Source organism: Corvus moneduloides, chromosome 11 (genome assembly GCF_009650955.1).
Source record: "Corvus moneduloides isolate bCorMon1 chromosome 11, bCorMon1.pri, whole genome shotgun sequence".
NCBI classification, from domain to species: domain Eukaryota; kingdom Metazoa; phylum Chordata; class Aves; order Passeriformes; family Corvidae; genus Corvus; species Corvus moneduloides.
The window spans coordinates 17,321,206-17,336,532 of NC_045486.1; the positions used below are offsets into that span (position 1 = coordinate 17,321,206).

Genomic DNA, 15,327 nt, shown 5'->3' on the forward strand with positions numbered 1-15,327 from the left:
AAACCAGACAGGCTCCTGAGCCCAAATGTGGGTGCCTAATTCCATCCTTTTGTGTGCCTTGGAGGCTTGATGGGAACACAGGCCAGTTCTGCTTCATGTGTACACCCAGCTGTCTCCACAGTCGAGTCTGTTTCTCCCCCACATTGTTCTGTGGGCTATACAGCTATTGAGCTTTTTGTACAATTAATTCTCTGCCTGTGCATTGCCTCTTGTTCATCTGACAGTTTTCCTAACAAGTCCCAGGTCTTGGGGCTGTGGGCCAGATGAGGCAGAAGCAAATCTGAAATACATCACCAATGTCATCATGTTCTGTTCCCCTTGGCCTGGGCAGAGCTGCAGGTAAGCTGATGAACCCCTGGTTTGTGCAGGAATTCAGCTTAAGGCTAAACTGGCATTTCTTTTTGTACTCTGGATGCCCAGGACTGGCAGCTGGAAGCTCCTGCCCTCCTGACTTCTCCAGCAAGCCTTTCTGAAGAGATCTGAGTTTCTGTGCTATAGAACACTAAACTTTGACCCCCACAGAGCTTCCCCTTCCAAGTTTTTCCACACTTAGTTCAGTTTTTGAAAGAGCAGGGGAATTCACTGCACACAAATTACCAGCAGATACTGGGGATACACTCCAGCAGTTTCTGTGGGGAAAATGCAGATGATGGGGGGAAAAAAGACAATCACACTAGACTTTCATGTAAATAGTTTAATTATATTTCAATGCTTTAAAACACAGAAACACTTGAATTAAATTACATCATAATGCTTCTGCTAAATTATACATATACTTCCAAGAACTGTGAGAGGAGGTGCTATGGAACTAAAAGAATACTCCAGTACGAGCCCAGCAATTACCCATAATATTCTTTTAATCTTACTATCTGTACTTCTTTACTTTAAAGGGCAGTCATCACAGGACAAAGCCTACCATCACAGGGAGGATGGTTCAAGAGAATTCCTCTGTTGGTGTGTTCATTGCACAGGATTTATCTCAGTAAACCATGGACCAAGGTGCAGTTTGCACCTGGCCTGGTGGAATCACTGCTGGGCAGCTCCCACTGCAGCACACAGAGCTGGGAGCAGGGCATGCAGTGGACTGAGGCATTGAGGAAACAATTCAGCTCACACTTGCTTTTTGTTGAGTTTAAAACAAAGATGAAAGTTCCAATCCTAAGAGTTCTGCGGAAAATGCTGCAATTTAGGATAGCTGGACCCCCCTGCTGCCACTTGCATCCCTGTGCTGCTGCAGAGCATGGAAAGGTGAGAGGCAGTGGAGAAATCAGATGTGTGGCTGCTCTCACTGAGCACCTGGAGGAGATGGGAAGTGTGTGTGTGGGTAGCAGATGTATTTATGTATTTGTCTCTCAGCTGATCACTGGGAATACCCACAGACAGACTCCAAATTCTAAGGACCTAATCTGCATTACAGTGAGTATTTGTATCCATGCACCTTCCTCCCAGCAGCATCCCTGGGGGCAAACAGCAGCACCCTGGGAGTGCCTCCTGCCACATCTCCTGGCTATGAGGGCTAGGCTGTTTTCCACACTCCAACCCCTAATATACTCCCAGAAATCCCTAGTTCTAAAAAGACAGCTGGATACTGACAAACTAAAGCAACTTAGCCCTGCAAAGCTGCCCTGAGGGCAGCTGTGTCAGTGGAAGAGGAAGAGCTGGTAAGGTACTGTGCCCTGCAGGGGTCAGGGGCATATGCTGAGGAAACAGTCTGCATTTAATGAATATGGAAAAAACAATCACACGGGGGAAGAAAAGAAAACAGGTGGGAGAACAAAAACTAACTGGCAGGTCCAAACTTGCAACAAAGCACATGATACCTGAATTGCTGCTCTGAAACACCTCCTTGCATAAAGCTTTAGGTCTGCATTCAAATTTTGGCTTGCCCTGATTCCCTTTTAACTGGTGCTGTGGATGGAATACAATCTGATTGACAAATGCCTGTACCACACAAAGATCAGGAGGTGATCAGTGCAGGGCTGGGCTCTGATGCTGGTCCCTGGCTGCTGTGCTGGTCTGCAGCACTTGGGGCCAGTGCCCATCAAAAGGCTTGCAGAGGACAGGCCCCCACACTGCAGTGCCACATGCCAAGGTGGCCAGAGACCCTTTGCACTCTCTTACTCCTGCAGCCCTGAAGGATGCACAGGCAGAGAGATGCTTCAGGGCTACAGGGAAACCCCTGGCTTACCTGTCTAGTCCCACCTACCTGTTCCTAGCAGGTAACTCGAGCAGAGGCTAACGCAAAGCTCTGTGTTCCCTTCAGCAGGAAGAAGAGAAGGCTCTGACTGCAGGTCCTGGCAGGTAAGGAAGTACAAACCAGCTGTTAGTCATCTCTGGGGGCAAACACTGGGCTGTTGTTGAGCCAATACATGTTCTTCCTTATTTAAAAGAAAGTATTTCAAAGCTTAATCCTTTTTTCCTGGGTAACACTCTGCACTGCAGAAACTTCCCTGAGCCAAAGCAGGAGGGGCTATGGGGTATTGGAACCCCCAGTTCTGCTCAATTCCTCTTTGTTGCCCGAGCACTGTTATTCCTAAGACCAGTAGCCAGACAGTGACAGTCCCTGCCTCTAGCTGTGTGAAATCCCTCTGTCTATAGAGTAGCTCTAATTTGGGATATTCAGCCACTTCCTCAGTTAAGATCTAAGTGGCCAAATGTTCACCGCTTCACTTTTTAAAGCCAGTGAATTCCCCGTGCTTCAACATCACCCTGACGCACATTTATCAGCAGCCATGCACCTGGGAGGGGATAATCCCAAGGTTGTGTTCTCCCTGCTGTGCCCCAGGTCACCCCTCAGCTGGGGCAGGCAGCTCTCCTGGCTCAAAGAGGCTTTGCCACCAGTCCCCTCCCAGGACCGGCCAGAGCTGCGGTCACTGCAGAGGCCCATCCATCACTTTCCTTGGGGCCTGGGCACACAGAGCCAGTGGAGAAGGTCACTGAAACGTGCACCTCTCTCCTTCCCTGACCCACATACCACAGCTCTGTGCTCTGACAGGTTAATCTGTACAAGGCAGGCACTGTTCCTAAGCACAAAGCTTGGTAGGTGTTACCAGGCAGTGCCAGCCCAGAAACTGGAGCTCAAGACCTTAGAGTGGTAACAGACACAGCAGAAAATCACCACTGCCCTTACAAAGGGTTGGCTTCCCAGACTGATGGCACTTCCTGTGCCCATTTGTAACACAAACCAACAGGTGACCAGCTGGGCTCGGTGGATCAGCCATGCTTGAGGGAAGTCACTGCTTTGTTGGCTTCATCCTCCTTGTTCTCAGCAGGATCCTGGAGCAGGGCAGGTCCTGGTCATGCATTGATGGCACTGGCCATGTCTGTGAACACGAGGCGGCTGGGTCTCTGCAGGGCTCCCTGACTCGTCAGCAGCACCTGCAGGGGAGCAGGAGAGCTGAGCGCCAGCACGGCTGCCTTGGCTCAGGGCTGTGCTTGGGCACAGGCTGCACACTTGGAACTGCATTCACCCCTTCCAGGGGAGGCTGCCTGGCTAACAAGGCATTAACAAGGCTGTGACAGGAAAATACTACAGGCTGGAGAGTAAGTTAGCACATCCATGCCAGTTTAAAATCCCCACATCATTGGATTACTGGGTCTCACTATTTATATATGCAAGGCAGCCTGAAAAGGCTTGAGATATCAAGAAGGCCTGGAAATGTGCCATTGCCTGAGCTTGAGCTGTTGTTTTAGACTCTCCCTCTCCTTTTACATTAAATCTTTATACTCTTGTACTTCCCAAGCATTAGCAAGAGGGATCTGAGGTATCCTGCTGGCCAGTCCCTGGAATGGATGGATCTGTTTTTACTGTGCTAAGGTTAATTCTGGCCTTAGAATTTCCCCCCTTTACTACCTCCAGGTAAGCCCCCTATGTGGACTAATAGAGGGATCTGATGTTGTCCTAGTATGTGCTACTCAGAGGACAAGATCCTTTGCTTTTACACACCACATTTCCTGCTTTTCCAAACTATTATGTTCCATACGTTGATTATCTTTCATATTCCAACACATCTTTGTGCTCTTTAGCAGGTCGAGAATGTCTCAAGGTAAGTATTTTATAATTATAGTTGTATTTATTATCTCCTCTTTCCCTTTCTGCCCAAACCAAGCTTGCTAGAGATTATCTGAAGGTATAAGGTGTGTGGAAACTGAAACTGTTTGGGAGAACTCCTGCCCCTGAACAGGAAAAGCAGAGGATGACATGGGCAACACAGAGCAGCTGGAGAGCAATTCATGAAAGGAAAGGTGTGTCTACTCTAAGGACAAGCTGTGTCACTGGGTAAGAGACAGCCTGTTCCAACCATCCCTGCTGGCTCTCTTTTAAAAACACTTTTTGTGTGGTGGTGGTGACAAAGGGAACAGAAAACACTGTGAAGCTGGACCCAAACAGTGGTGAGAAGCCCTTCTTTCCTATTTCTCCTACCTCTTGTTACACTGGGAAGGAGAGAGCCTCCTGTCAAAGACCTGCCTGGCTCCTCAGTCCACCCTAAGCACTCCAAAATGCTCAAGTCCCTATTTCCAGGGCTAGCAGAGATGGGGAAGTCCTCCTCAGGTCTTACTTGGCTTCCCTACCCTGCAGCCCATGACAAAATCTCCTTGACCCTGTAACAAGAGCAGTGCAGGTACCAGTGGCTGTAGTGACACTCACGGTGTTGCTGCCTACCTTGTTCTGTGATGCCTGGGACGATGCTGCATCTCGCCCATGCTCCAGCAGCTCCTGCTCCAGCTCATCCTGCTCCTCAGTGGGATCAAAGTTGTACATGGGCATGAGCTGGTGCCGTAGCTTCTCCAGCCTGCCCATGGGAGGAGAGGGAAAGGGTTGGTTGAGAAGAACAGAGCTCAGGCTGCTTCCCCACCCCCCTGCTGAGCCTTTCTGCAGGCTGCTGCTCCTCCTGCACAGGGATTCTGCTCCTATGGCTCTTGCTGGATGAGGCTAAGAACCTACTACACACAGCTGGCAGGAGTGGAAGACACCCAGAGTGCAGTTACAGGGATTAACTGCCATCACTAATCTGTGTTGGCAGGCATTTACACACAGAGGAATCAGGATGTAAGTTCCTGCAGACCTTAAAAGATTAGGCTTTATGTGGAGGGACAAAAGAAACAGTGGAACATACTGGCTTGGCATTTTGTGACTTCTCCCCCGTCCCTCTGCCCACACCAGCCCATCCTGCCATGTCACAGTCTGCCAGCAGCAGTTCATTTCAAGCTGCAGTGGCCTGAGAGTGCTTTAACTCTGGGGCTGAAGTACACAAAATTAAATAGAAAATAATAAACAATAAATAGAAAATAGGAAAGAGAGATTCTCACAGGGGGCTGATGCCTGTGGACACTGTTCCTACTCTTGTATCATTGCTTCAAGAGACAGAGCTATGACTTATTACCCAAGGGGTCTCCTCAGAGATGGATGATGGATGGGGTGGCTCCTGGGAAAACACTGAGTCCTGCCTTTGGCTATAGCTGAGTTTTGGAGGGTGGTAGAAGGAAATACACAAGCAGTTACTGGCAGTGTCACCACAAATAGCTATTTTGGCAAGTGTTAGGATGACACACTCTTCCCCTGCTTCTCTATGGGCTTGCCAGCACAACCATTATCTCCAGCAGTGGTATTTTCACAGGCCAAGCACTGGCTGCTCCTGCAGCAGCACCCAGACCCGGGCTTTGGTGTTGGGCTTGGAAATTTTACAGCAGACAGCAGCACTTTCTGGAAGTCTGTGGCCTGGCCAGGCCTGCCCCAAGGAGTCAGGGAGGGAGGAGGTACCACAGCTTATGGATCTTCACCGGAGTCCCTGCTGTGAGACAGGAGAACCAAGATGTGTTTCTCCCTGCCTGCTGCTCTCCCTCTCTATTTTCAGCCAGGAACTTAGCAAGGAAATTAAGACATTAACTCCTGGGCTGAAGCTGCATCTCTGCACTGTGCTGCTGCCAGTTGCTGTCACTGCCTGGGCTGCTGGAAAACACAGGAATCTGGGAATGGCTGAAACCTGAGATCCACACCTTTCATGATGGAGTTCCCAGCTTCTTTATAAAGACATAACCCTCTCCTTTGTTTTCATGCATCTCATAGGTGAAATGTGATGAGTTTTCAGGATCCCTGGCCTCCTCCTGCTCAGCTTTATTCTCCTTCCAAAACTGTGGAGGAGTCTTTGACACACTGGTGTCAGAGGGTGGGCCAGTCCCAGGAGTGCAGCGTCCCTGCCTCAGTCACACACAGCTGCTCCCTGCAGCCTTGTTCTCACACAGCCATTGCTTTCACTCTCCCCATCATCTCCCTAGCTCCTGAGCTTGCTCTAGATTTTGAAGCTCTGAGTTCCCTTCAGCCAACAACAGATGTTACTTACCTCTTCCTCTTCCTGATATATAGAACCTGAAGGAGAAAGAGAAGCATCATTACAGCAGTCCCAGTAGGATGGGGAATAGCTGAGAAGAGAAATTTTGGGCACACAGAGGAGAGGTAGAGAAGGTTGGTGTCGCTGTGCACCAAAGTGGGGGAAGGGAGAAGTGACAACAAAAATGACACTTCATATGCATCACTGTGAGCTTGGCAGCACATCGTGTGTAAGTGCTCAGTGGCCTGGTATTAGGTGTGTTAGTAGGAGTAAGAGTATTAGGTGTATTATCAGGTGTAGCTCAGCACATTTCTGTGGCTGCAGGACGTATATGGATGAAAAAGCTTCCCTTTGTGATTCTCGTGTCGATTTCCTACAGCGCAGAAGTGCTGCTACCCCCTCCCCAGTACAAAGGGAAGAAGCAAAGAGGGAGGGCATGCTCAGGGACTTGCCTCTGTCAGCCTGTGCTGGGAAGAAAGGGAGGCTCTGGGCCTCCACAGCCTTGTTCTGACAACTACGAACGCTGGATGTTGCTCTTGGGAACTTTTGACCATTTCCAGGTTTTCTTAGGGGCTTTTGGAAAAACTCCTCCTGGGGCCTGCAATGAAATTTTGCAATAGGCTCCTCTGATGGCTGTATTAGTGAAGCCCTTCCTCATACGAGGAATGGGAGCTTGCTGCTACCTTCTGTTCTTTGTTGGCAGGGAAACGATCTGGTTACATAACAAAAGGAGAGCTGCAGCCCTTGCACACAACTCTGGTCTCTAAAGCTTCTGCCCACAGCATTAATGGCAAGGTTAGTGACATACCAAACCCTCAAGGACTGATACCCAGCAAGCAGAACCTTGGAAATGCAGTCCAGGGTGAGTCTTGCTGAGGTGGATTCAGGCCACTTTAATTCAAAAAGAATTATTCCGTGTCCACAGGGGAGACTAACATGGTTTCAACAGTCTGCTTGAAAAGTTAATATGGATAAACTTTCTTGTGGGGCCCAAGAGAAGGTTTAAATCAATGCGGCTGTTCCAGGTAACAAGTCAGAACACAATCTGCTTTGTTTTCTTTTAATTGAACTTCCTACTGCTATTAAAAACAAATACTGATACTACATGTGGCCTCTCCTAGGCCTGCTGGGAATCCCATTTGGACCAGAGCTCAGGGAGACTGCAGAAATACTGGAGCAGTGGATAAAAGCCTTAAAAAGAAAGGAACCTCAGGAACTACCAGTTCCCAGCAGTTTTGGGTGAGACTTTAATAGAATGCAAAGAAATTATTCAATGCAAATCAGTCCTAGAACCTCTAGCCACCCTCCACCCTCAAGAGACAGGAATGTTTAGCTGGGCTCTCTTACCATTGCTACAGCCAACCCAATCACAGTAATGATCCCAAAGGAAAGCAGCATGGTGCTCATGCCAGGTCCAGTGCTGGCCACATCCGGGATTTTGGTGCTGTTGAAACTGGTAGTCTCAGGGCTTACGGTGGCTGTTTCTGGTACAGTCACATCCAGAGCTGTCCCTGGGTCTGGCTTGGCTGTGGTGGGGGTGCTGTGATGCAAGTCATGCACAGAGGGTGAGCTGTAACTCATCCTGCCAGCTCTTGGTAGCTCCTGTTACCAAGCTGTTGTCCTCTCCCATCGGCTACAGAAGTGCAGAGCTGTCCTTCCTATCGAGGGCCCTCACGTGAGACCTCTCCTGTAGCACCACCACTGATGGGTTTTCTTCGGGGTAGGAACCACACTGGACTCTGCCTAGGAGGGAATGAGAACAGATGAATGGTGCAGAGCTCTTGGAGACAGGCACAACCTTTCCCACAGTTCCCCAATCCACCAGAATAGTTTTGGAATGCCCACTCAAAATAAGAAGAAGGTTTTTTGGGGGTACTGAGATCCTCCAAAGTCATGCCTGATTCACTGGGAGTTGGTGATAACTCTGCCCTCACTGCTTCAGCTCTGCCTCCTTGCAGTCAGTTGGAGCTCTGTGTGGGGACAACCCCAGAACCCTTGTCCACAGTCTGCCCCAGGCTGAACCAGGTGGTCTCTATCTGCCCCAGGATAGAGCATTTTCCTGCTTCTGTCTCTTATTTTCAATTTTTGGAAAGTTGCATGGATCCCCTTTTCAGTGGGAACATACCCAATAAAATGACACTCAGCTGTGAGACTTCCATAGCTGAGGATGCTTTTTATTGAATCCAAAGTAGGAGTTCCCTGTTGCGGTAGTCACTGGTGACTGGTGGGTCCCTGCACTATTCATTGCCCCACTGCTGTTCATCCCTGTGCTCTGGAAAGGGTGGGTTGCATCACTCCTCCATCTAAGACACCAAGTATTTCTCAATCCCTCATGAAAGCACCACTCAAGCTTAGTCATGCACTGGCAATTATCAATATTAATTTTAAAATTAGTCCAATTTTGGATTGGAGCTGTGAAATTTGATAGATCTGTTCATACTGAGAACACAAAAGGCTTTAATTGCTTCATACTTCTATTGTGCAAATGATCAAGAGTTGCAAAACACCATGGGATGAGCCTATGGGAAGTATTTGCACACTTTGTTTATAAAAGCACTGTATGTAACTTTAGATCATCAGTTGCTTCCCTGAAAACGCAGCTTCCTCTGGAGCTGAGCTGACCTGAAAACTTCTATAGCAGTTCTCTGGTAATTTCCCTGCAGTTTAGCAGACATTGCATCTCTGGGCTGGAATGCAGCCGGGACAGAGGAGTTAATGAGCTCTGAATAGAAGAAGATGTGCCTGCAAAGCGGAGCCATTGTTCTGCTCCACTCTCTTCTATTCCAGGCAAGGTTACTGTGCAGTTCCCATGCTGTGATGCCATCCTGCTGTCCACAACTGCATGAAGCAGCGTGATCAACATCTGCCACTAACAACTGGAACAGGGAAACCCCCCCAGGCCAGCAGCACCAGGCTGTGCTGTGGTCAGTCAGCAGCTGGAGCAGTCACCTTGACTTGTCCTGCAGCTCCCTGAGCAGGTAAATGCCTTGCCACACGTTCAGGGTGTATCTCAGCTTCCTGGAAACAACTTTGTGAAGCAAAGGGGAATTTTGAAGTGCCTGGGAAACTGTGGGAGCTGTCAAACTCCCAAGAGTTTCCAGAGAAATGTGAATAGTAACAGTTCTGGTGTGGTCCCTCCTAACATTGTGCTGGGTCACGAGTTCATTGCAGCTGAAGGAGACTGTGCCCTTCACTGACCATTAGACCCTGCACTCTGCTTAACCCACAGGGCACCTGGACTTCCCCAGCCATTACTGCCCACAGCAGAGCTCAGGTGTAGTGGACATTCAGGCACAAAGATGGTAAATTTGAAATCAGTGTCACAACAACAGCAGCAGCAGGGAAAGGGAAGGAATTATTGAGCAGATCGAGCAGCTGCTCAGGCAGAATCCATCAGTTCGTGCCAGTCAGGGAAACTTTCCATAATACTACCCGGTTTTAAAAAAGCCACTACCAAGGAAATAAAAAGTGGAAAAAGAGCCTAAGTGAAAGGAGTGAAGCAGGCCCAAGGGTTTTGCAGAGTATGGCTCTAGATCTTGAACAGGTCCTAAATTTTGGAAACAAAATAGATTAGGCCTTCAGCTGAATGTGGTGTCAGTTTTGGAAACCAAAAAAGGCTGGGCTAAAATGTGCCAGCTGAAAATCTAGTCTAGGGCAAACAGGGGTTCTTGTTCTTGCTCTCGGTGTCCTGTTCATGCTGAAGGATTCCCATGCCCACAGACCTAGCTCTAAAAGCAGTCCTGTGTCAAAGGCTTCTGACCTGGCTTAGACAACCACTTCCAGGTCCAGATAGGGCTGTTTCTGCTCCCCAGCTCCTCCTGGTCCAGGCTGCAGACAGTCCGATGGGGAGGCTGAACGCAAGGATGGCCCAGGGCCCACAGCTTACACGATAGAGCTGGGGTGGATCATCTTTCCCACCACCTTCCTTTCCCAGTTGTCATCCTGGTGCTGGAAGTTTGATCTGCAGGCTGGGCACACTCGAAGCCTCTGCTGGCAGCTGTAGGGCCGGGGACAGCTACTACCTATCACTGGCAGGTTCCAGCAGAGTCCCTGCACAAATAGAAGAGAAGAGGAACCAGATTCCTCAGCTGCTGCCAGCTGGCATTGTTCCATTGCACCAAGAGAGCTCCTCACACAGCCAGGACTGCTCTGAGCTGGGTTCTGCTGGGTCTGGGAAGAAGGAGAACACGTTTGTTTCTCTCCTTAAGCCAGCATTTCCAAACTGATCTCTGACAGGTGCTGCTCACTTCTGCGATGAAGAAAATTGTTTTGGGCAGCACCTTGAACCTTTTCTTAGTCCTGGTTTTAATCTCTCTGTGCTGCTGTTTCGTTCTGGGTGTGACAGGAACAGAGATTTGTGTCTAGTAATTCAGCAGTGCAAGCGGCACTGTGTTGCTGCTGGCAACGGGACGTAGCTTCCCCCTGGGTGAGCCCTTGGCTTCCCCCACCTCTGCTCCAGAGCTGACCAGGCTCTAGGGCAGCGGGGAAGCCCTGACCGTGTCTGCCAGCTGCCCCGGAGCTCTCTGGCTGTCACCCTCCCGCTGTCCGAGAGGGACACGGCCCCATCCCACTCTGGAGCAGGCGCGGGAACTCTCCCCAGCAACGCCACCGCTCCTCTGAGGCCGCGCCGACGCACGCTGGAATAGCAGCGACCGCCCTGTCCCCGTGCGGGCAGTGGCACCCCAGCGCTGCCCGGCGGCTCAATCCCTGCGGAAAGCCCCCCCTTCCCCATCCCGAGGAAGTTTCCAGGCGGATACCGGATCGCAGAGCCCTTCCCGCCGCCCACCTGCAGCCGGCTCGGGCCCGCAGTTCGGCACGGGGGAAAACCCGGACTGGATTCTTCCCGGCGTACGGAATGGGGAAAAACCCGGACTGGATTCTTCCCGGAAGATGGAATGGGGGAAAACCCGGACTGGATTATTCCCGGAAGACGGAATGGGGGAAAACCCGAGAAGGCCGTGGTACCTCCGCAGTGCCAGCTCCGTAATGCCCGCGGGAGGGACAGGACGGCGTGGCCGGACACCCCTGCGGCCCGGCCCTGCCCGGCCCGGCCCAGCCCGCCCCTCCCCGGAGGCGTCCCCCGCGCCGGGGCGGCCGGGACCGGCACTTACTGCGCGCTCCCGCCGAAGCGTCCGATCTCCCCGGGCCGCGGGCGGAGCGGCCGCCGGGGGCCGCGCCCGGGGCCGCGGGGGCCGGGCCGGGCCGGGCCGCGCCGCTCGGCTCCGCGCACCGCCGCTGGCCCCGCCCCGCTCCGGCGCCCGCCGCCCCAGGCCATTGGCCGGCGCCCGCGGGGCTCGGCTCGCGATTGGTCGGTGCGGCTGTCACTCATGCGTCACTCATGCGCGCGGCGGCCGCGGGCTGGCGCTGCTCTCGGCAGCGGCGGGAGCCGCTCGGTTGCTCTTTCACGGCCCTGCTGTGGGACGGGAGCCGGCTGTGCTCCCGGTCCCCGGGCGAGCGGGCTGTGCTCCCCACCCCGCAGGGAGCCATGAGGTGAGGCGTCGCTGTGCGCGCGCTCGCCTCAGAGGAGCCCCGGGCCCACTCTCCCCTCAGGCGGAGGGAGCCCCCGCCATGGTCATGGTGTTGCATGTGCAGGGAAAGCCGAGAGGCTGGAAGAGGAGCCGGACTCCGGTCCCGGCGCTGCTCACAGGGCTCGTTCCCCGCCGCGGGTCGGCAGCATCAGGCTGCCCTCTCTGATGTGATCACGGGGCTCTGCGGCGCCGGCTCAGCCGGACGCTGACAGCAGCTGGAAAGAGACTTGGACAGTGCGAGGTCCAGGCCTTGCTCAGGCCTGTGAGTAGGGCAGGACCGAGAGTGCGAGTGGCTGGGCCTTTCCACATCCACCTGTGCACTTGTGAGGCTACAGGGAGTGGGAGCTGGGGCTGAAAGGACCAAACCACGGAACTGCAGGGGGGAAAGAAAATCTGCTCCTTAATTGTGTGCAGACAGGTGTTTGTAGCAAGAAGAAGCATGCTACCTCATGCTGCTTCACATCATCAGTAGCTGGTCTCCTTTATTAAGAGAGACAAGATAAGGAGCCACTGGAAAGGGTCCAGCACAGGGCAACAAAGATGATGAAGGGTCTGGAGTATGTGTCTTATGAGGAGAGACTTGCAGGAGTTGTGCCTGTTTAGTCCAGAGAAGAGAAAAGTGAGAGGGGATCTCAATGCATGTAAAGATCTCAGAGGAGGTTGTCAAGAGGATGGTGCCCAGTAACAGGATGAGGAGTAATGGCTATAAAGTAAAACACAAGAAGTTTCACCTCAACGTTAGGAAGAACTTCTTTACACTGAGGGTGGCACTGGAATAGGCTGCTCAGGGGGGTTATGGAGTCTCCCTCTCAGGAGACATTCCAAACCCACCTGGCCACGTTCCTTTGTTGCCTGCCTTGGTCAGGAAGTTGGGCTGGATGATCTTCAAAGGTCCCTTCTAACCCCAGCAATTCTGTGCTTCTGTGCAAATTATCTCAACCACGGCCAATTAAGGCTTTTTCTGCCTCCCTAACAACGCTAATGGTTGTTAATGTTTCATTCCTTTAGTGTTTCTCTTGTAGAAGTAAACAGGGCCTTGGAGTGGGAAGCTTCCTGAATAAATACTGCAGCTGACAGACTTAACATAAAGGTAAATTTTCATAGGGGCTGTTTGTCTCTCTGCCGAGAGTAATTCACATGGTACAAAGGGCATCCTTGGGCTCTTACAGCATCCACCCCTTTGCCAGGAGGTAGCAGGTAAGACAATCTGCAGATCTTTGCTGTAGGGTGTTCCTTCTGCTGCTTCCCTGGGCTGTGTTTGATTTTACAAAGGAGGGCAGTGGAGGCCTGACTGTTCCAGGGTTTCCCTGTGCAGCAGGAGCAGGACTGTGGTGCCAGCATTTGCCAGGCTGGAGCAGAGCCGCTCTCCCTGGCTCTCCCTGCAGCAGCATTCCTAGGGGGCAGCTGCCAGCTGCTCAGGAGAGGTATTTAGTTGTTTGTGTGGTGATTTTCTGGAGGAATTTGAGTAGAGGAGGTTTAGGCCTCTCCAAGACAATGTTGAAAAGCGGCCATAAATAGAGGAATGGGAACGGGTGCTCAGGGAAACCCACAGTTGCTCCAGGGACTGTGAGTCAGAAAGGAGAGGGGCCCTCATTTCTGATAGATCACAGCAGGAAAATTCGGTTGTTGTTCTGTTTGTCTCACACAGTTCCAAGTGTGATATGCAGCAGCTGTTTCGTAAGGTTTCATTTCCTTTGTCTCCTGCAGTCATCTTGTTTGTTTTTATTCCCTCTCTGGCTGTGCCTCTTCTCTTCTTTAAGAGACCAACTTCCCTCTGGTGGGTTTTGCCCTTTCTGGCCTTTCTATTTTTCAAGTGTTTCTCTTCCTTCTAGTAGGTTGTGAGATTTTTTTCCTTCCTCTGCTCTTAGCAGCTCAGCTCTGGCTCTGTGACCCCTTTTTTGCCCTCTAGGGATGGTGACAGTGTGAAAGACCCTTGATCCATGAAGGCCAGGTCTTCTGTGAGCATCCCTGCCAACCTAGGACTTGAGGTTTATGAACAGAGAGAGGATTAAAAGAAATAGTCTAGGAGAGACTGAAGGTCTTCCTACAGGGAAACTGGGGTGACCCACCTGTGGGGTGGAGAGCCAAGGGCTGGAGCTGAAGGTTGGTGTGTCACTGGCTTTCTGGGACCAAGGACAGGCAGGAGTGCTGTGCCTGTGTGTGGGCAGCTCGCTTCTGCCCTGCCGTGGGCACAGACTGGCCTCTGGAGATGGGCAGCTCTGGGAAGAAGTGGGTTGCAGTGGCTGGGCTGGTTGGCTGTCACATGAGTCTTTTTTGGGGGTAGTCCTTTGTTACCTGTAGGGTCTGAGTAATTGGTTTTGTGCTTGTGGGCTGGGATTAGGGCGAGGAGTCTGCATTCTGTCAGAAGGGAACCTGTGATATGGTAGCCCAATGGATTCAGGCTGTTCTCTTGCCTTGTTTTCTAGCCTAGAAGAGCTGCAAATGCTGCCCTGTGGAGAACCCACGACTCGTGGTAGCACCAGGTGAATCTCAGCACTGACAGATCAGTAGGTGACAACAAGGAACACGTGTGGAAGCCACGATGACACGCCTCACCCATCCACTGCTCAGGAAGTTGTTGAGCTTCCCACCTCAGCATGTGCCTGGGCGATTGACTCCGAGCAAGGGTGCTGTCCTCAGTCCAAAGCAGTTGTCTCTGAGGCAGAGCTGCAGTGCAAGACCTGGGCTCGTGACTGCCACTGATATGGTCAACTACTGGCAGAAGGTGTTTGAGACAAATGGGATCCCCGAAGCACGAGAATCTAGTCAATATATTGTGTCATTTGTCCTGGGAGCAAAAACAGTTAAGTAATAGGAGAAGAATAAAGTCTGTGTGTGCTTCTCACTTTTTCATTTTGATTGAATCTCTTACATTTTTATCTCACAGGGAGTAGAACAACTTACCCTCCCTTAGATGGCAGAGAGGGTGAGGTATAGTTTATTACTGCCAGTAGAACACTCAGGGGTCTCTTAAATGCTCTCCTTTGCAGAAGTGTAACATAAACACCCACCCTGACTTGCCTGAAGAAGTGATTCTTAATTTTGCTTATTTTTGTGAATACCAAAAAGTAGCAGAAGAACAGTTGTGAAGGTTTGTTTCTAAACGTGCAGATAGGTTCTTCTGATCACTTTCCAGCTGGTTTCTAGCAGTCCCAGGCAATTGTGTTTGTCAGCATCCTGTGTCACCCTGGACGATGCCCTTGGCAGGGTTGCAGAGGACCCCCCCCCCGTGGCACAAGTGGGCAGGTTTTAAAGTGACTTTGTCTTCAGTTTCAGAGCCTGGATTCCGAAAGTCTCTACACTCCACTTACAGCAGTGCAGCAGGAGCAAATCCAGCAGCTGAGCCACAAGCGGCTACAAAGGTAGGAGCATTCTCTTGTACTTGTTCCTGTGGAGGGCTTTCCTTCAGACTGAAAGCAGCCAGGAGAATGGCAGCATGGAGAAGGCAGCTCAGATGTCAAGTAACTGTG

General features: G+C 51.3%; 2 protein-coding genes across 6 annotated transcripts in view; one reads left to right on the top strand and one right to left on the bottom strand.

Moving 5' to 3' along the window:
* Positions 1–679: 679 nt before the first annotated feature.
* C11H3orf18 (chromosome 11 C3orf18 homolog) lies at positions 680–11,528 on the bottom strand. Of its 5 annotated transcripts, none has more exons than XM_032120401.1 (6): positions 11,441–11,528; positions 10,216–10,379; positions 7,677–8,068; positions 6,342–6,367; positions 4,664–4,793; positions 680–3,378 (listed from the first exon to the last, which is right to left on the bottom strand). In XM_032120401.1, exons 3-6 carry the CDS (start codon positions 7,908–7,910, stop codon positions 3,298–3,300), a joined length of 471 nt encoding a protein of 156 aa, XP_031976292.1. In that variant the 5' UTR covers positions 7,911–8,068; positions 10,216–10,379; positions 11,441–11,528; the 3' UTR covers positions 680–3,297. The 5 variants fall into 5 exon arrangements, with proteins under 5 accessions (XP_031976292.1, XP_031976291.1, XP_031976290.1 ...); XM_032120400.1 differs by having other exon boundaries at positions 7,677–8,072; XM_032120399.1 differs by having other exon boundaries at positions 10,090–10,379.
* A 132-nt stretch (positions 11,529–11,660) lies between these two features.
* HEMK1 (HemK methyltransferase family member 1) overlaps positions 11,661–15,327 on the top strand; it is a 28,160-nt gene continuing 24,493 nt past the window's right edge. Inside the window, exons 1-4 of the mRNA XM_032120406.1 lie at positions 11,661–11,819; positions 12,866–12,947; positions 14,284–14,660; positions 15,128–15,219. Of these exons, the coding sequence (XP_031976297.1) occupies positions 14,400–14,660; positions 15,128–15,219 (353 nt within the window). The 5' untranslated portion in view covers positions 11,661–11,819; positions 12,866–12,947; positions 14,284–14,399. The remainder of the gene's footprint in view (positions 11,820–12,865; positions 12,948–14,283; positions 14,661–15,127; positions 15,220–15,327) is intronic.